Source organism: Prionailurus viverrinus, chromosome A1, assembly GCF_022837055.1.
Source record: "Prionailurus viverrinus isolate Anna chromosome A1, UM_Priviv_1.0, whole genome shotgun sequence".
NCBI classification, from domain to species: domain Eukaryota; kingdom Metazoa; phylum Chordata; class Mammalia; order Carnivora; family Felidae; genus Prionailurus; species Prionailurus viverrinus.
The window spans coordinates 67,868,420-67,889,207 of record NC_062561.1 but is presented as its reverse complement, the minus strand read 5'-3'; the positions used below and the strand labels follow the sequence as shown (position 1 = coordinate 67,889,207).

The following is a 20,788-nucleotide window of genomic DNA, read 5'->3' as shown; positions in this document are numbered from 1 at the left end:
GGGATTAACTAAAAAACTAAAGATTATGGGGCGCCCGGGTGGCTCAGTCGGTTGAGTGTCTGACTTCAGCTCAGGTCATGATCTCACAGTCCGTGAGTTCGAGCCCCACGTCAGGCTCTGTGCTGACAGCTCAGAGCCTGGAGCCTGTTTCAGATTCTGTGTCTCCATCTCTCTCTGAACCTCTGCCGTTCATGCTCTCTCTCTCTCTGCCTCAAAAATCAATAAAACTTTAAAAAATTTAAAAAATAAAATAAAATAAAATAAAAAAATAAAGATTACATAAATCTTAAAAAAAAAAAAGAACATTTGGTACATTTGGTACCCTTGGTCAGATCATAGAAGAGGGTCTCTGTTTCCTTAGCTAGTTAGGATAGCCAATAAGCCATAAGCCTCCTCCCTGAATTCTGAAGCTTTCTAAGTTCCAAAGGAACTTTCCGGAAAGGCTGACACAGATCACCAATGTGGAAGAAGAAAGCCAACCCACAAAGGATAGAAGTAGAATTTTTTTTGCCAGGTCCCTTCCTGGCCGGTGGGAAGGACAGCTGTTCTGAGCAAGCAGAATGTAACTAAATGAGTCTCCATCCCCTATAGAAGCAGTCTTGTTCCACACTGCCCTGGTCACATGTATAGACAGAGACATGGCTTGCTGGGCTGGGACCTTAACCTCTGTGACAGTGATCGCTGTCCTCCAGCGAAGAAATGATTTGAGCTGGATGGGCAGCCCAGTCCTGGGTCACCCTTGGGGAAAGGAAGCAAGATCCTTGAGCTCCCTCTAGAGGCCAACAAGTTTTACAAACTAAAATGGAAAGATATTTTTGGAATATGGCTCAAGGCCTTCTCTAAAGCACCTTGAACTCTTGCATAGGGGTAGGGAAACCGCAACCTGTGAACCGAATCTGACATACCACCCATCTTTGTATGGCCAGTGAGCCAAGAAAGGTTTTAATATTTCTAAATGGTTGAAAAAGGTCATAAGAAGAATATGTCACAACACATAAAAATTACATGAAATTTACATTTCTGTGTCCATAAGTTTTATTGGCATACGACCACACGTGTTCCTTTACACTTTGTCTGTGGTGCTTTTGTGCTGGAGCCGTACAGGTGAGTGATTATCACCAAGGCCTTATGTGTCTCCCGAAGCCAGAATACCGTCTGGCTCTTTACAGAAAATTTGCCAGCCCCGTCATATCTTTATAAAGCAAACATGGCAAAATGTTAACAATTGGTCCAAATGGGTGTTCATTATATTATTCTTTCAACTTTTCTTTTTCCTTTTTTTTTTTTAATTTTTATTTATTTTGAGAGAGTGCACAAGCACTAGCAGGGGAAGAACAGAGAGAGAAAGAGGGAGAGAGAGAGAATCTCAAGCAGACTCCATGCTGTCAGTGCAGAGCCCAATGCAGGGCTCAATCTCATGAGCTGTGAGATCATGACCTGAGCCGAAATCAAGAGTCAGTTGCTCAATCAGCTGAACCACCCAGGTGCCCCTCAACATTTCTATAAGTTGTAATTTGCAAATAAAAAGTTGAAAGGGAATAAATTTGGATGGTTCACTGTGTCTTTTTTGTAGGGCTACAACTTCTTGTTGGTTCAGTCATTCCATATCACCTCTCCTTGGTTGTTGTTTCTAAGCATCAGAACACGTAGGCAGTAATTTCTCTATCCATGGTTTCTTTTTCGATGCCTGCACCAAGGACCTTTCCTGAACTCCTATCTGTGGTTCAAAGTGGGATGCCGTATAACCCACTGGTAGATTGCGATACTAACCGATTTAAGACTGGCTTCTCACATCTTCTTCATCAAGGCTGTACTCATTTTTCCCTTTGTGATAAGCTGCTAATTAGAGTTCTTTTGCCTAAGGTTCCATCCAGGATCCTGCCCCCAGCTCCCTGCTCCCAGGATAATTTTAATAGTGGATTGGGACTTTTCCCCACATAAGGCTTTTTTACCACTCCTACCTTTTTTGGGGGGTGGGGTGGTAAAAAGATGGCTTTATTGAGATATAGTTTCTATACCATAAAATTCACCCACTTAGAGTGCACAGTTTGGTAGTTTTTAGTATGTTCACAGGGTTGTGCATCCATCCTCACGTTTTGGAATATTTCATCACCACGAGAAACGTTGTGCCCGTTGGCACTCCCTCCCCCAAGCCACTGGCAACCACAGATCTGCTTTCTGTCTCTGTGGATCTGCCTATTCTGGACGTTACGTGTGAATTGAATCATACAATATGTGATCTTTTGTGAGCAGCTGCTTCCCAGTTAGTATAATGTTTCTGGGATTCATCCACGTCGTAAGGATGTATATACATCACTCTTTCATTCCTGTAGTTGCCTCATGATTTTCCATTCCATGAATATCATACTTCTTTTTCTTTTTTTTTATGTAGAGTTTCAGATTGTTTTTTAATTTAACTTTATTTTTTATTTTTTAAAATTTGCGTCCAAAATAGTATATAGTGAAGCAATGATTTCAGTAGATTCCTTAATACCCCTTACCCATTTAACCCATCCCCCCCTCCTACAACCCCTCCAGCAACCCTCAGTTTGTTCTCCATATTTATGAGTCTCTTCTGTTTTGTCCCCCTCCCTGTTTTTATATTATTTTGTTTCCCTTCCTTTATGTTCATTTGTTTTGTCTCTTAAAGTCCTCATATGAGTGAAGTCATATGATTTTTGTCTTTCTCTGACTAATTTCACTTAGCATAATACCCTCCAGTTCCATCCACATAGTTGCAGATGGCAAGATTTCATTCTTTTTGATTGCTGAGTAATACTCCATTGTGTATGTATGTGTGTGTATATATGTATATACATATATATATATATATATATATATACGTATATGTATGTATATATACCACATTTTCTTTATCCATTCATCCATCGATGGACATTTGGGCTCTTTCCATACTTTGACTATTGTTGATAGTGCTGCTATAAACATGGGGGTGCATGTGTCCCTTCGAAACAGCACACCTGTATCCCATGGATAGATGCCTAGTAGTGCAATTGCTGGGTCGTAGGGGAGTTCTATTTTTAGCTTTTTGAGGAACCTCCATACTGTTTTCCAGAGTGGCTGCACCAGCTTGCATTCCCACCAACAATGCAAAAGAGACCCTCTTTCTCCACATCCTCGCCAACAACCATGAATATCGTATTTCATTTGTCTGTTCATCAGTTGACAACATGTGGGTTGTTTACCCATTTTTAGCTATAGATGGTTTTTAAAATTATTATTATTTTTTAAGTTTATTTATGTATTTTGAGAGGGACAGAAACAGTGTGAGTGGGGGAGGGGCAGAGAGCGAGAATCCCAAGCAGGCTCCATGCTGCCAGCCCAGAGCCCGACACGGGGCTCAAACTCATGAACTGAGAGATCATGAACTGAGTGGAAACCAGGAGTTGGATGCTTACCTGACTGAGCCATCCAAGTGCCCCTAAAATTATTATTTATAAGAGACTTCATTTTTTAGAATAGTTAAGCTTACAGAAAAATTGAGCATCCAGTACAGAAAATTTCATGTAACATCCCCCTCTCCTACCCTGTACAGTTTTCCATCTTACTGACAACTTAGTCTGGTACATTTGTTACGGTTGATGAGCCAATACTGATATATTAGTATTAATTAAACTCCATACTGTGGTTCCACTTCTTTAGCTTTTACCTAATGTCACTTTTCTGCTCCAGGGCCCTCTCCAGGATACCACACGATATTTAGTTGTCACACCTCCTTAGCTTGTCTGAGACAGTTTCTCTGACTTGTTTTCAGTGACCTGGACAATTTTGAGGAGTACCTTACCTGTCAGTAGGACACCCCTCTACTGGAATTCACCCAGGAGTCTTCTCTTGGTTAGACTGGGCTTACGGGTTTGGGGGATGAAACCCTCAGTGATAAAGTTACAGTTTTCATCACATCATCTCAAGGCTAATACTCTCTTCATGATTAATGGTTGTTGGTGTTGACCTTGATCACCCGGCTCAGGTTGTGTCGGTCAAGTTTCTCTGCTGAGAAGTCAGCCTCCACCAATTTCACACTGTACTCTTTGAAAAGAAGTGGCTGTGTTCAGCCCAGATTTAAGCAGGGGAGCGATGCTCCCCACCCTTTTGTTTCTTCGGTTAACGTATTACCTTCTGTGATTTTTCTGAGGGTTTTTTACCGCTGCTAACTTTAGGAATAACATAACAAGCAATAGGTAAAATTAAAACATGTTGTCCCTCATGGGTTCACGGATACAGTTGCAGGATGATGGTGGCCTCACCACTCAATTGTCATGAGAACCTGGGCACCTGGCTGGCTCAGTCAGTCAAGCGTCTGACTCTTGGTTTTGGCTCAGGTTATGATCTCACAGTGCATGAGCTCAAGCCCCGCATCAGGGTCTATGCTGACAGGGCAGAGCCTGCTTGGGATTCTCTGTCTCCCCCTCTCTCTCTGCCTCTCCCCTGCACATGCCCCCCCCTGCCTTCACCGCCTCTCTCAAAATAAATAAATAAGTAAATAAATAAATGAACATAAAAAAATTGTATTTATATTAGGAATACAAATAAGTAAAAAAATAAAAAGAAATAATCATGAGAACCAGCTGCACGCAGTTCCTCTGTTTCTGGACACTGTGTGTGCCCATCAGAAATTTTAAGACCCATTGTATAAGATTAGAAAGTTAGGTTGTGCTTTCTGTTGCAATCACCCTGTACATATGCTGTTGGAAAAACTGGAAAGCAGCAGAAAGAAAACCGGAAAACCAGTAGGTGGGAGAAGGAGAAAGCACAACAAACATCTAGTAAGGATAGTCGGATTTAAACGTGGCTACATGTTGGGGCGCCTGGGTGGCTCAGTCAGTTAAGCATCCGACTTCGGCTCAGGTCACGATCTCACAGTCCTTGAGTTCGAGCCCCACGTCAGGCTCTGTGCTGACAATGTGGAGTCTGCAGCCTGCTTCAGATTCTGTGTCTCCCTCTCTCTGCCCCTCCTCTGCCCCTGCTCTCTCTCTCTCTCTCTCTCTGTCTGAAAAAAAATAATAAATAAACATTAAAAAAAATTAAAGGAAAATAAAAGTGGCTACATGTTCCCCAATTTTATTTGTGTTCAGTCTTTTGAAAGTATAAACATCTGCACCAGTGAGTTTGCATTTATTTTCTTTCATAGCAATTGTCAGAAATCCAGAAGTCCAACATGCAGATCAAGTCCAATATTGGCACGTTAAAAGACGCACGTGAGTTTAAAGAAGAACGTCCTCAGTATCCCCAGGATTTCCAGAATGTGATGCAACTTCTTGATAGTCAGGTATGTGCCAGTGGCCAGTAACTGCAGCCGGGGCCTGATTTTTCTTCCTGAAGCAGTTTACAGGAAGCATTTCCTATAAAAAAAGGATTTGTCTCTTCCCGTGACCATGAAGCTAGTTCTTTTCTTCTTGTCTCCTAATACACATATAATTAATCATAGCCATTCATTAGATGCTTGTTGATTGACTAACAGATGCAGATATAGACTGGTTGGCAAAACTGTTACATTTTTGGCTAACAGAGTATCAACTTGAATTGTGTGGGATTACCTTAGAGTTTATTTTTCGTATTTCAGAGGTAGGTCCCTGCTGTCAAAAGCCCTAGAAAGGCATAATGAAGCACTAACTTTATTTTTAGAGCTGAAATATCTGGCTGCATTGCTGTACTGATGGTCTTCTTCATTTATGAAACCTAAACAGTCATGTGGAAAGTGGTGTCCATAATCAGCACAGTTGTCATTCTGGCAATTTTCGCCCTCCTGGTTTAGGGGAACATTGCTTTTTACCAGGAAACAAATGGAGATTAAAGTTTATGAAGTTAGGATTTTGTTGAAAAAAATATTTGCAAACGACATATTGGATAAAGGATTAGTATCCAAAAACTATAAAGAACTTACCAAACTCAACACCCGACAAACAAATAATCCAGTGAAGACATGGGCAAAAGACGTGAATAGACACTTTTCCAAAGAAGACATCCAGATGGCCAACAGACACATGAAAAGATGCTAAACATCACTTATCATCAGGGAAATACAAATCAAAACCACATTGAGATACCACCTCATACCAGTCAGAGTGGCTAAAATTAACAACTCAGGAAACAACAGATGCTGGTGAGGATGTGGAGAAACGGAACCCTCTTGCATTGTCGGTGGGAACGCAAACTGGTGCAACTGCTCTGGAAAACAGTGTGGAGGTTCCTCAAAAAATTAAAAATAGAACTGCCCTACGACCCAGCAATAATAGGAATAAATCCAATAAATAGGAATTTATCCAAAGAATACCGGAGTGCTGATGCATAGGGGCTCGTGTACCCCAATGTTTATAGCAGCGCTTTCAACAATAGCCAAGTTATGGAAAGAGCCTAAATGTCCATCAACTGATGAATGGATAAAGAAGATGTGATTTATATATACAATGGAATACTACTTGGCAATGAGAAAGAATGAAATCTGGCCATTGGCAGCAACATGGATAGAAGTGGAGGGCATTATGCTAAGTGAAATAAGTCAGTCAGAGAAAGACAGATACATGTTTTCACTCATGTGTAGAACTTGAGAAACTTAACAGAAGACCATAGGGGAAGGGAAGGGGAAAAAATAGTTACAAACAGAGAGGGAGGCAAACCATAAGAGACTGTTAAATATAGAGAACAAACTGAGGGTTGATGGGGGAGAGGAGAAAATGGGTGATGGGCATTGAGGAGAGCACTGGTTGGGATGAGCGCTGGGTGTTGTATGTAAGCGATGAACCCCGGGAATCTACCTCCCCAACCAGGAGCACACCATACATACCGTGTGTTAGCCAACTTGACAATAAATGATATTAAAAAATACATACATATCATTTTAAAAAGTAAGTGTATTTTTGGAATACAGACCACTGCCACTGTTTCTTACGTTGCTGCTCACGTCTTGCCTCTCTCCCCGGCCATTGGCCTTCCACCGTGCAGCCATGCCGGCCACGTCACTGTCCTGTCTTATCCTCCCACGACTCCCCATTCTTCACAGAGCCAAGTCTGGAATCCTTAACCAGCAGCCAGAGTCCCTGAGGATCTGGACCCTGTGGTATCCCGCACTGTTCTCGGCTTTACCTCAACGCTCCCAGCTGCACCAAACAGCTCATGGGTCCCAGGAGACAGCATTCTGTGGTTCTGCTTTTGCCCTTGTGGCTTTCTTTGTCACACACCTCTCAGTTTTCAGGACCTGCGGCTTAATTCTTCAGATGGGCAGCACCTCTTCTAGAGAGTTCTCCTGGACCTTTGGGCTATTGCATCTGGGTAGTTCCCTCAAGCAAAGGTCCTGAGAAGGTCGCTCACATGCACATTATGGGGGGGCTGTCTATTATTAGGTCCACTTTCCTTCTATTCAAGGCAGAGTGTGTCCCTCAGTCCTCGCCCAGCTGGCCACGACAGCCCAGCGAGGCCCCTGGCATGTGGTAGGGGACCGCGAATTGTGTCTTGTATTGAACTGTTGACAGTTGCTCCCTGTGAGCTGGGCTCAGGAATTGAAGGAGCAATTATGAATCCCAAAGTCCCACCTAAAATTCTTTTGTTTCCTTCCTGTGAGCTGTGTTGTCAGGTCAGAACCCAAGGCCTCAGAAGCCTTCGTGTTTCTTGGGGCACCTGGGAGACTCAGTCGGTTGAGTACCTGACTTCGGCTCAGGTCATGATCTCACAGTTCGTGGGTTCAAGCCCCGCATTGGGCTTTGTGCTGATAGCACAGAGCCAACTTCAGATTCTCTGTCTCCCTCCCACTTTCTCTGCCCCTCCCCATCTTGCACTCTCTCTCTCTTAAAGATAAATAAATAAACATTAAAAAAAAAAAAAAAGAAACCCTGGTGTTTCCTTTTAGCTCCTTCGACTGCCAAACTAGCACCTATTTTTGAAAACAAAATTTTATTGGAACACAGCCATGCCCACCCATTTATGTATTATCTAGTGGATATTCTCCTACTGCTGGTAGTGGTGACTGAGTCCTTTGGCCCCAGAGCCTAAAATATTTACTGTTAGTCCCTTAAGAGAAAATGTTTGCTGACCCCTGCCTTAGAGTTTAAGATGATAACCACGTGCAAATGTATTTAGACACTTTTGAACGTCTATAATCTAAAAAATGCTTGCTAAAATTTTACCAAGTAGGTAGTTGGGTTCCAGAGGTACTCACTACAAAGGAAGCTTCCATTTTGAGTCAATTTTATTGCACATAAATTACTGTTGTTTTACTGTGTCGTAGGAAAGCAAGTGGACCGCCCGAGTTCAAGCTCTTCACCAGGAACACAAGAAAGAGAAGGGTCGGGTAAGACTAAGAAGCCAGGGTCTGTCGGTGGGTCATTTTTTAAAAGAATATATGTTTTTTCTCTATGGCGAAGGTAGTGTTTATCTGCTTAACAAATTTTATGGAGAAATGTGTGACAGAAATGAAAATTATAATTTCTACACCAATGACAACCACTGCTAACTACTTTGTTGTAACTTCTTTTGGTCTGTTTTCTGTGCCATAAATGTAGCATTTCTGTATGTTTTGAAACCCATACTTAGGGTCTTACAAATTTTGAATCATGCTTTATTACTGTGTACGCTTCTCACTTAATAGATTGTAAACTTTCTTCTGGTTTTTTGGGGATTTGTTGTTTTTTTAACATTCTTGTGTGTGTGTGTGTTTTTTAATTGTTTATTTGCTTTTGAGAGAGAAAGAGAGACAGAGAACCAGCAGAGGAGGGGTAGAGAGAGGGAGACACAGAGTCTGAAACAGGCTCCAGGCTCTGCACTGTCAGCACAGAGCCTGATGCGGGGCTCAAACCCATGAACCATAAAATCATGACCTGAGCCAAAGTCTCAACCAACTGAGCCACCCAGGCTCCCCAGTATTCTTGTGTTTTTAAAAATATTCTTCAAAATCATAATTTTTTATATGGCTATAGAATGATCTTGTAGATGTATCGTAAGTTATTATTAATCATTCCTTTATTGCTGAACCCATCATTTCTGATTTTTTCACATTGCACGTCAGTAGTCTAAATAATCTTTAATTTTATTAAAGATAATTTAATGTGGGGCGCCTGGGTGGCTCAGTCGGTTGAGTGTCCGACTTCGGCTCAGGTCATGATCTCATGGTCCGTGAGTTCAAGCCCCGCGTTGGGCTCTGTGCTGACAGCTCAGAGCCTGGAGCCCGTTTCGGATTCTGTGTCTCCCTCTCTCTCTGCCCCTCCCCTGTTCATGCTCTGTCTCTCTCCGTCTCAAAAATAAATAAACATTAAAAACAATTAAAAAAAATAAAGATAATTTAACGTGAACAATTCTTCCATTTTAGTGAAAACAGTTTGATTATAATACTGCCTTTCAACTGAGTACATCCCAAATTTAAGCATTATTGCACTGGTGCAGAAAATCTAAAGTACTTTTATTTGAGACAGGAAAACTTGGATCTATCTTTTCACTTCATATGTACGTTGTAGCCCTATGTCTGCTGTGTCTTAGTCGGCTCGGCTGCTATAACAAAATACGGTAGACTGGGTGGCTTACAAACAGATATTTATTTCTCATAGTTCTGGGGCTCTAGGGATTGAACAGAGAGTTTATTAAAGTGAGGTCGTGGCTGCGTGTAGGTGTAAAGCCCATGTTGATTTCTCCAGCCTAAACTACCCTCTGAGCTCCGGATGAGATAGCCAGCTTTGTATTTGGTATCTCCTCGGGCTTCCCAGGTGTCATATGTCTCAGATGAGGTGCTCGGGCTCGTCCCCAGATGTGGTTTTCTGTTGTTTGGTGGCATCCTGGTCTGAGCAGTCAGGAGCACACCTTGAGCCCGTGTCTCCCTCAGCACCCAGCACGGGGGTATCAGCAGGGCCTGCCACGTGTCTCATATCCACATTCTTCTGTCCATTTCCATTGCTCCTACCCTCCACCGAGCCCCCGCCATTTCGAAAAGGACCGTGTAACTGGTCTCCCAGTTCCAACCTTCCCTTTTCCCAGTTTGCTTTCCAAGGAGCAGACAAGACCATCTGGCTGCTGGCTACCACCTGCCACCTCATCCCGGATCCTCTCTCCGAACCTACACTTTCTGACCACAATCGCCTTCGGGACACTTGTAGAACATGCCAGCCTTTTTCTCTTCACACATGCTCTTTGCTGCCGGGACATCCTTCCATTTGCTCTTCACATGGCTGTCCTTCCCCTCTGTATTAGTGTTCTGTGCCTCGTAGCAAATTACCAGCAATTCGTCTTCTCCGAGTGTCCGTGAGCACAGGCCTGGTGGTGCCCTGTCTTCGGAGTCTCACAGCCGCATTCGGGACGTGGGCTTGGCTGCTTTCTCATCTGGGGCTCAGGGTCATTCCAGGCCCGTTCAGGTTATTGACAATATGCAGCTCCTTAGGGTTAACAGTACGATCAGGACCCTTAGTTCCACAGCTCACTACCCGGCTGTTGACTTCTTCAAGGCCAGCAGGAGAGAGGCGCTCGCCTGACTAAGGCCCGTGCGGGATAATCTCCCTTTGCATTAACTCAGAGTCAGCAGATTAGGGACTCAAAAAAAAATTTTTTTTAATGTTTATTTTTGAGAGAGAGACAGAGAGAGCCTGAGCAGAGGAGGGGCAGAGAGAGAGGGAGACACAGAATCCAAAGGAAACTCCAGGCTCTGAGCTGTGAGCATAGAGCCCAACGTGGGGCTCAAACTAATGAGCCATGCGTGAGATCATGACCTGACCCGAAGTCAGACACTTAACCTGCTGAGCCACCCAGGCATCCCAGACTGGGGGCTTTAAATGTATCTGCTAAGTCTCTTCACGTTTGCTGTCTTGTGTTGGTTAGAAGCACATCTCAGACTCCAACCAGCCCATGTCTTCGAGTCTGCTCTTGCTGCTATAACAAAATACCATAGACTGGGTGGCTTTAAACAAGGGACGTTTATTTCTCACTGTTCTGGAGGCTGAGAAGTTGCACGGTCAGGGGGCCGGCTCAGTTCCTAGTAAGAGCCCTGTTGCAGATGCCTTGTCGCTGTGTTTTCACGGGGCAGGGAGAGAGCAAGAGAAATCTCTCTGGTTTCTCTTAAGAGCACTAATCCCATCATGAGGACCCTACCCTAATTCATCCAAACCTAATCACCTCCCAAAGGCCCCACCTCCTAATACATCACGTGGGGGATTAGGGCTCCGACACAGGAATGGAGGGGCAGAGGGGTGCACAAACATTCAGTTCATAACTCCACCAAGAGAAAGGTTTTACGCAGGGCGTGTAGTCTGGGGGTACAAACTTGAGGGCCATTTAGAATTCAGCCCCCTCTGGCCTTGGCTTACAAGTCATCTGACACCATCTAAGTAGGTAGCCTCCTCCCTTACAGTTCCCATCATGTCACAAGTGTAACTGATTGCTGTTTCACATAGTTAGATTATTTATTCACTTGTTTACTGTCTCTGATCGGATCACTAGCCCTGCGAGGGAGGGACTCTGTCTATCTGGTTCTCTGTTGTATTCCCAACGTTGACTAACCTAAAGTGTGATTGGCATTCATTAAATATTTGCCGAATGAATGTGGAAGGTTGCTAGTCGGCCAACAAGGAGATCATTCAACCTTGTTATGGATGGAGGAATGCTGATTGGAGGGGTCAGAAGAGCAGGGTTGAAAGAGTCATCTGTTGGTATGAGCACAGGCCCCTGGTATGAACCCGGGCCCCCTTAAACTCAAGGCCATGCTGGTCTACCTTGTTGCCCTGCTCACCTGTCATGCTTCAGGCACTGAGCCAGCTTGAGAGAAGAGGCAGTGACAACTTAGAGCGGTTGCTTTTCTGGGAGGATGTTCTAGCTTCCCTTCAAGATGCTCTAAGGTAGTAGTAGTTCCTAACCAGGATGTACTTCAGCATGACCAGAGGCTCTTTCCCAAAATACTCTTGCCCAGCTCCACTCAGTGAGATTCTGATTTAGTCTAGGATGGTTTCTGTTTTGGATCCATGGTTTGAACAACTGCCCTTATGATTTGAGGTTCAACTCTTGTCCTTCAGGACGTCTTACAGCGTTGGTATCTAGGGACAGAATTCAGGCCTCCTTACAAATGCGGATGGTGTTTAGTCCTTGCTCCTTTAAAGCCTCCTGTGCTCCAGACCGTTGTAGGAGTTCCGGTGGCCCTCCGGCCAGAATAGAGTGCAGGTTGCAGATTTGTACTCTTGGCCACTGAGAGGCGTGATGGAAAGATGGACTGTTGGTGGTTTGGTGGAGGGAGGAGAGGCCTTCCCTGGTTCCAAGTCGGCTGAGCTGCCCCAAGTATTGGGAGTGTGGAGTGTCTGTGTTGCCACTAGGCTACGCTGCTCCATTGTCTGTTGGTTTTGCCTGTTCAGAAGCTGCTTTTCTCCTTCCTTAACTTCTCTTAAACCCTAACAGAGGGGAGAATTCAATCAGGTTTAGTAATCTCTGCCTGAGACCTAACTATTAATTATTCCACATGATTGCTGCCTACTGTTCCTACAATGCACATATTGTATTTCTCTGTTTAAGGGAAGTTGTGATTGCCAACTTTTTATTGCTTTACCTAGGCCTCTTGGCAGCTCTTTGTTTTTTTTTTTTTAAATAACATTGGTAGGAGTTCAAAGGGAGTCACAGATAAACGATGGCATGCGCTTTTGACCCGAAAGAAGACTGTAGAGCTTGGGAGGTTGTATGGTGGTCACGTAACAGAAGGAAAGGAGGACAGAGTACTGTGTTCTGGTAGAGAAAAGAGCATAGTACTTGGAATGGTAGGAGGTCACAAGAAATGGGCTCAAGAGCTCCAACTTTCTGAAATAATCTGTGGCTGTCCCTTGCTTAGACTGTTCTCTCAGCAGACTCTTTTCTGGGCTTTTCTAGTCCATTATCAATTCCGATATCAAACTGTTGCCAACCCTTAGCTTGTCCTGTGTCTCCATCTTCTGGGAGTCTGGATGGACTCTACATGTTGTTGATCAGAAACCCCTACCCAGACCCCTGGACATTTTCACTGGCTTTTCCTTCTATTTTCCAGCTCAGCATTTCCCAGACTGCTTTGGGGCACTCTCCTCATGGTCTGTAGAAAATGTGGGGAAGGTTGTTGGCAGTATTCTCCTGGGGGAGGTTCTTGGCATCTGCTAGGACACGAAAGGTTCTTCTTCATCCTTACTCAGGAAACCTTTTCCACTTGGTTCAACCCAGTGCTTGTCTCACCTCCTCTGGGCCACAGAGCACTCCAGTGGGAAGACCCTGCAATGTATTGAGAGAGAGCATTAACTTGTTGTTGTTGTTTTAAATGTAAATAGATTTTTTTAGAGCAGTTTTAAGTTCACAGCAACACTGAGCAGAAAGCACAGAACATTCTCAAATACCCCTTCCCCCCTCTATACACACAGCCTCCCCCGTTATCAACATCCCGCACCATGGTGGTACCTGTGTTGGAATTGCTGGGCCTACATTAACACATCATTGCTACCCGAAGTCCATAGTTCACATTAGGGTTTACTCCTGGTATCGTACTTTCTATTTCTATAGATTTTGACAAGTGTCAAATGACATGTAGCCACTGTGATAGCATCATACAGAATGGTTTCACTGCCCTAAAAATTCTCTGTGCTCTGTCTATTCATCCCACCCTCAACCCCTGACTTAAAAAGCCAAGCAAGTTGGGAAATGCTGCTTTAGACGCTCTTTGTATTTCTCCTAGGCACACTCACCGGCCCCCTTTCTTTGGCCTACACAACCTTCTCCATTTCCAGGGTGTAGGCTTGGAATGTCCTTAGCTCCAAGGACCCATGTGTTTTTCCCCTCTGTTTAATGAGTAGTGAAATTGCTTTAATAATCTTTCCCTAAATTGTTGAAAACAAATTCTTCCTGAAGGTTTTTATGTCCAGTATATGATTCCATTTCCTGAAATGAAATCTCTGAAGATGAATCTGTTTATGAATCTTTGGATCTTTCTGTTCTCTGTGTCCCTCCCACGCTCCTCCCTCCTTCCACCTTCCTTTTCTCAGCGAATATTTATTGGGAACCTGCCGAGGGCCCGAGATGGTACTTGATCATTGGACATATGAATAATTAAGGTGGACTCTCCACCCCAGGCACATGTGGACGCCTGAGGGTTCAGGACCGCATTGGGTTGCAGCCACTCTGTGGGGCGGGGTGGGGGGGCCATGACCCTTTATCAGTGCTCATTCCTGTGGTATTGCATGCGATGTGCTCAGGTGCACACAGCTGTTCACGCTATCAGTGTTGTGTGTCATGGGTCACAAGCTCCCCAGGAACAGAGATGAAGCCCTCATACAGCCAAGGCCATGGTATACAGTACCCAGAGATGGATTCAGTGACTTGATGTGCACAGATAACCTAAGGCCAGCAAAGAGCCACAGGGTGTATACATACAAACCGCAGAATGGAGACATTTCACATACAGTTTGCAGACCGATGCCTTGATTTTTTTTTTCCAGCTCTTGTCACATATAGAGAAACTTCGAACCTCCATGATAGACGATCTAAATGCAAGTAATGTTTTCTACAAGAAAAGGATAGAAGATCTAGGGCAGAGACTCCAGGAACAGAATGAACTGATTATCACGCAGAGACAACAGGTATTTGGGGCTATATATTGGCACTGTTTTTCCTTAAGTAGCGCAATTTATCTAAGAACATTTTGTTTTATTTTAGAGCATTTGTAAGTTGGATAAGATAAAGGAGGTAGGATATTTGCTTCCATATGCTTGTTTGTAAAAGCACATCCAATAGTTTTTTCAAGGCATTTTCAAAAACCTGTAAAGAGCAAGCAGATTTATTCAACTGGAATTTAGAATAAATTTGAAGAGAAGAATTTCTCTTCGTGATTATTTGAGAAGAAGCCCAATCCAAATGCTGCTTCTATAAAACTTTTGCCTTCATGTCTTTAAAGTCCATTTGTCCTCTGTCTTTGGGGGATTTCATGAAAAAAGTTAATTTGCTAAGTACAGTTATCTTGTCCATTATCTAACATGTCCCTATCCGGTTTCAAACATGAATCGTTAGAAGACTGTTTTTCTTTGCAGATTAAAGAGTTTACCAGTAGACCATTAAACACTGTCAGTGAACCCAAAGGTGAGTGGACCACGATCCCATTGTTGGAGGCAAGGCAGGCTTCCCTAACCGTGCACCAGTCATCAGAAGAATGTGGGGTCCCAATGGTTGACAGGCACTAAGATGACATTCCTGTGGTGACTTTAATTTTAGAGATCTGTTACTGAGATCCAGAAAGTTGAAGAATTTTAAATACCTAGACTGTTGTTGAATGGCCTTATATACTTTTTATCAGAATACTGTTATGCACAAAATACATCCTTAGTAACCATACCTCTGGACTGATGTGCCATAAGGTGAATTTACAGTTAAAAGCAAAAGGTCTAGAGACAGACTGGGCTCAGCGCCCATCTCCGGCATTGTGCGGCTCTGTGAGTCTCTGCCTCAGTTTACTGAGCTCTAAAGTTGGAGTATGAAGAGTTAACTACATCATAGTCTTGTTATGAGGATTACATGGGAGAGCATATATAAAGTGCACCTGTTAAACACTGGCAACAACTATTGTTAATGACCCTAACCTCAGTTTCTCTAAAGTACTGGAGAGGCTTCCTGTGTCATTCTCAGCCATGGCAGTTGGAGATTAAAGATTTATTCTAGGCACAGTTGGGGCACAGACAGTCCCCGTCTCATTCAGGAGCGAGTCTAGAAGGGATGCTGGAGCCAGAAGTGCAGGGTTTCCTGATAAAGCGTAAAATTTACCTTTGTCTGGACCCCTTTCAAATAATCCAAGTTCCTGCTTGTCTCAGGTTGTTAAAGGGGTACTTTTCTGCTTGAGGAGCACAGGTTGGGGATTGGTAATGGGTGCATGAGCTACATTTCCTCCTTGAATCTGGGGGTTCTGGGGGTTCATTGACCTACATACTTGGTTCCCTCTTGTTTTGAGATAAAGCTTTGGGAAGGGCTATTGTCCCCTATAACTTCTCTTCAAACGGTGAGAGTCCAGGTAGTGAGCAATACCTATATAATTACTTAGCGTAAATATTTGACCATAATTTTAGGAAAAAGTTTTATAAGGATTTATGCTAAACACCTTTACTCCGTTGGATGAGTGACTATATGTTGGTAAATTTTTTTTTTCCTGAGGGAAAAGATTAGTATAAGGGCTGGCAAAATAGGACCCATAGCTTGTGATTTTTGTTATTAATTAATTAACTTTTTTATTTCAGGGAATCCTTTAACCTGGCAAACATTCGAATCTAAGCCAACTGCCCCAGCTGTATCTAGTAAGTTTCTATAATAGCCTCAGGGTTCAAAAGATACTTTAATAGTGCTAAACCAATACATGACTTATTATTTTTAGAGACTCTTCTTTGAAAACCAGTGTGTTTGGAGAGTATATAATAATCTATTTTGATTCCTGGCTTTGACCTAGTTCTAAAACCCAAGACAAGACTGTAAATATCTATGTAATTTTGTGGTGATTTTGGTTAGCCATATCTAACCTATTTGTCAGGTCTGTTCTCTGTGTCCCTCCCACGCTTGTACTTGTGGGTTTACAATGTGACTGTGTGGGGTGGCCGCCACATTTTGGCATCGCTGAGGGTCAGTGCTGCAGGCTTTGACCTGGTGTTCCGTCAATCACTCACTTGAGGAGGGCTCGGCAAGTCTGTCTTCCGGAACCATCAGGGTTTGGCTATAATCCACAAAGACATAATCTGAAGAGTTTAGAAACGGAAAGATTGTTTTCCTAATAATAGTTAAACAGTTGAAATATTCTTATTATTCTTTTAGTCCATTCAGGAAAGTGTAAGGATGGAGGAAGTAAGGGTGATCCTGGACAAGAGAGGACGTGCGTGCAAACAGGGATCAGAATACCAGGGAAGGGGTCAGGCTGAGGCTAGGCGCTGAGTGACGCTACCATTCATATGGGCCCAGGACAGTAGTGATGAGCATGTTTGGGAATTTGGCACAATTGACTGGGAAATGCTAATGGTTTTCACCGCTCAGTCTTCTCAAATGCTTCTGGAGGCCTCTCGATGTTACTTCTGCAAGCAGAAGAGGTTGAGAAGTGCTGAGGAGGGAAGGGCAGGTTAGTGCCAAGAGTGGGGTTGAGGGGATGGTAAAAGCTGGGCTTACATCTTATGGAAAAAATGCATTTTGTAGAAGGATGACAAGGTTAAAAGGCATTAAATTGTTATTGTTCATACTTTGTACTTGGCACAATATTGGAACAATCTTTTTGTTCCAATAAAACTTTATTTACAAAGACCGATGGTGGACCAGTATGTTCCATGGGTTTTACTTTTGCAAACCTTGATCTAGATTATGAAAGTTGCAAATGGCTTTCAGGGTCTTGTTTCTAGGGTCTGTGTGTGTAATTTACACACAGCTAGGAGTTGACCACTTTCACCAGTGGCCGTTGTAAAGACAAAAATGTATGCCCATGGAGGAAGCTAAGGTTTGTGGCCAGTATTTTTCAGAGTAGGATTAGAATTAAAGGTCTATCGTAATAAGCTAGTGGAAGAGAAAACTAACAGACAAATACATAGTCCAGAGAGGAACCTCAGGTAAGAATTGTCAAATATTGGAAGGGAGGCTGTGGAATCTAATTTTCTGATGATATTTTAAAAGTAGAGAGCATTTCGTCTTACTTGAATCAGACTTCTCTCTAAAGGCTTTGACTGAATTAATGCCTTCTCACAATGTGTTCCAGCCCAGTGATTGGATTTTTAAAATTGATTTATTGTACATGAACGTTCATACCAGCATTATTCACAACAGCCAAAAAGTAGAAACACCCAAATGCCCATCATCTAATGAATAGATATATAAAATGTGGTCAGTCCATACAGTGGAATTGGCTGATGCTAACATGCTCTGTGCAACATAGATGAACTTTGAAAATGTGGTGTTAAGTGAAAGAAGCCATTTACAAAGGACCACAATGTTTGAGTCCATTTTATATGAAATGCCCTGAAATGAGGCAAATCCACAGAGACGGAAAGTAGATCAGTGCTTGTCAGGGACCATGGGTAGGAAGAAATGGGGAGTCGTGGCTAATGGATGTTTGGGCACGTGTGATGAAAATGTTCTAACATTAGGTAGTGGTTATGGCTGTACAACTCTGAGTTCACTAAACACCACTGAATTCTGTATTTTCAAAGGGCAAACCGCATTTCAATAAAGCTGTTACAGAGAATTGGTTTAGGTTAGCTGGTGACTGTCACCTGAAACATTTGTCCCTTAGGATTTATATATATCTTGACTTATTGGAGGAGTGCTTGATTATCATCAAGTTGAGATGCTTATGCTTTTGTTACGGGAGCCTGTGAGCTTTCTCTGTTTGTGCTGTTTCAGTGACTGCCTCAGCGCCACAGACTTTGGATGCTAAATCAAGTCTAACAATGGCACACGGTAAGTTTCAGCCAAGTCTCAGCATTTTATGTGCAGTTTCTGCCCTGAGTCAGAGAACTTATTAACTAAAAGTGCTTCTGTGGGGGTAATTATGCAAAACAAAAGAGAAGACGTTTTAGCAAATGGAAAACAGTTAATAAAACTGCAGCCTTCATATGTAATATTATCGTAAACTGTGAATATACCTACTAAAGTCATAAAGTAAAACCTGTATATGTTGTTGGACTCACAAGCAGAGATTTTTAACTTTGAGTAGTACTTTGATTATGTGTGATTTCGGGTGGAAAGTAGTAGGTGTTGGGTAAGAAGGTGATTTTCTACTAGACCAGCCAACCAGCACGTGCCACAGGGCATGTGTGACTGTTTTTGTAACTTTCAGTGTGGCAGCAAATCACCTTTTTTAAACAAACAGTTTCAGCGATTGGTTGGAAAAATCTAGAAAAGACATGTGACGGAAACCAAAGGGAAAAGTAGGAACCACTGGTGGAAATCACTGCCAGGAGTCCGTTCTTGGACCAGGGGCACAAGGATGATAATTGTTAATCACACGATCCAATAGATAGGGTGAATTTTTGTAGCCATATTTTATTTTTATACTATTAAAGTGTTTACAGTCTTTGCAAGCATGTTTTTAGTACATTGTTTTCCTGTGGTCACCTGTGTATTAACTGAATTAAAATGGGAGAGGGATCAGCTTTTTTCTGTTATCTACAAATGCTTCTGGAATGTAAATGATTACTTCATTGCATTTTAGTTAGACTTAAATCCATGGTCAGTCATATCAGACTTTGTGTCTTCAGAAGTGTTGTGGTTCATACAATCGTGGCCTTTGGTAATTATCTCTTTGCTCACTGATGGACTCATGAAGTGTTTATTGCCCCTCACTTTTTTTTTCCGAAGGTCATTTCAGGAAGATCAATACCCTTGAGCATATGTGTTCACACTATGTGATGCATAAATTCCCTACTTAGTGGGTGTTATTATTGGCAAGTGTTTATAGAACACTCAGGTTTTCTCCCTCTGGGCCAGTAAAAGAGATAAAATGTATGTTGCATCTATGTAAATTTGCTTTAATATTGAATAGACAAGAAAATTTCCCCTGGCAATTGCTCTCTACTCGTATTCTTTATCTTGGGTCTAAAATCTCTGTCTTGCCTTCTTTTTCAGGGTTGATTTTTATAATGCATTGCTGACTGCTTCTCTGTACTTTCACAGCGTGCTATAGTTTCTTCTTCTGTCTTTTGTTAGTTTGTTATCGTTAGCCTTTTGTGTGACAGTGTCTGAGGTCTACATTTTCTTTGTTAAAACAAAAAATATAAATATTTTTGGCACCGCTATAGTAAGTATGGTTAGTATTTTGGACCTCTATAGTAAGTATGTAAGTAAGTAAGTAAGTAAGTAAGTAAGCTGTCTGGAGTTAATTCAAGAGTCCTGACAAATCCATCAGTTTCAAAGCACTGTGTTCCTTATGGACTTTGCCCTGATTGGAGCTGGACTGCATGAACCAGCCATGCCCCCTTGTTGGCATCTGCTGGGATTAAAATGCTAGTTTTAAATGCCAGCCAGACCTGGCATGAGGCCTGCAGTCTTTGGATTGGGATCTGAGCTGATTTGTGAGCATCTCAATGGGCAGGAGCAAGGAGGAGGCTAGTACGGGGGCCCACTGACCTGCCCCCCACCCCCAGCCATGGCAGTGTCCCCAGCGGTAGGGGTGGGGGAGGGGGCAGGGAGAGTAAGTCTGTATTGCATAACATTATTTAGCCCGATTACGTCTCAGTCTTTCCTTTTCCATCTCAGAGCTTGATGAGGTTCTTTACTGTGAGAAATGTCATGATTACTCACTGTCTTAGGTTGGAGATCTGCAGGTGGGAGGTTATTGGGCAGTGCTCTTGGACAACTCCCGTGAGAGAAGACGTGGGTGGAAGGGGATGCTGAACCCAGATACAGCTGCAGTGGAGGCCTCGTCAGATCTCACCGGGGGCTTTAGAGCTGGGATGGGCAGTTCAGAATTTTCCTGGATCGAGCGATCAGTTACAAGATGTGGGCTGTCCCAGAGAGGAGGCAGGGGTGTAGGCCACTCCTTTCAGCCAAGACAAAGCAAAAAATAGAAGCAAAAGGTAACAGGAATGCACTAGATGTGAATTAATGGTGCAGATGAATTATTTGGCTGAGCATAGAGTATGCAGAAGAGATTTGAAGGAAGTAAGGTTGGTTGAGACTGTTCATGGCAAGCGCCGTGTGCCAGACTATAGCTATTCAGGCCGTTCTTATGACATTATGTAGCTTATGAATGTTCTTGAGGCTGGGTGTGGCAGACTTGGAGGGCTAAGCTTGCGGAAGCTTAGCCTGACCAGAGTGTATTCGAAGAATCAGAGGAGCTGGAGAGACCAGCTGGGAC

At 43.0% G+C, this 20,788-nt stretch overlaps 1 protein-coding gene across 4 annotated transcripts in view; it reads left to right on the top strand.

Annotated features, from left to right (window-relative positions):
- The window catches only part of DZIP1 (DAZ interacting zinc finger protein 1), a 56,309-nt gene that overhangs the window by 16,992 nt on the left and 18,529 nt on the right, over positions 1-20,788 (top strand). For all 4 annotated transcript variants that reach the window (XM_047869620.1, XM_047869628.1, XM_047869614.1 and 1 more), the window contains 6 exons: positions 5,150-5,287; positions 8,240-8,302; positions 14,421-14,561; positions 15,009-15,057; positions 16,203-16,259; positions 18,334-18,390. In XM_047869620.1, coding sequence (XP_047725576.1) covers positions 5,150-5,287; positions 8,240-8,302; positions 14,421-14,561; positions 15,009-15,057; positions 16,203-16,259; positions 18,334-18,390 — 505 coding nt within the window. The remainder of the gene's footprint in view (positions 1-5,149; positions 5,288-8,239; positions 8,303-14,420; positions 14,562-15,008; positions 15,058-16,202; positions 16,260-18,333; positions 18,391-20,788) is intronic.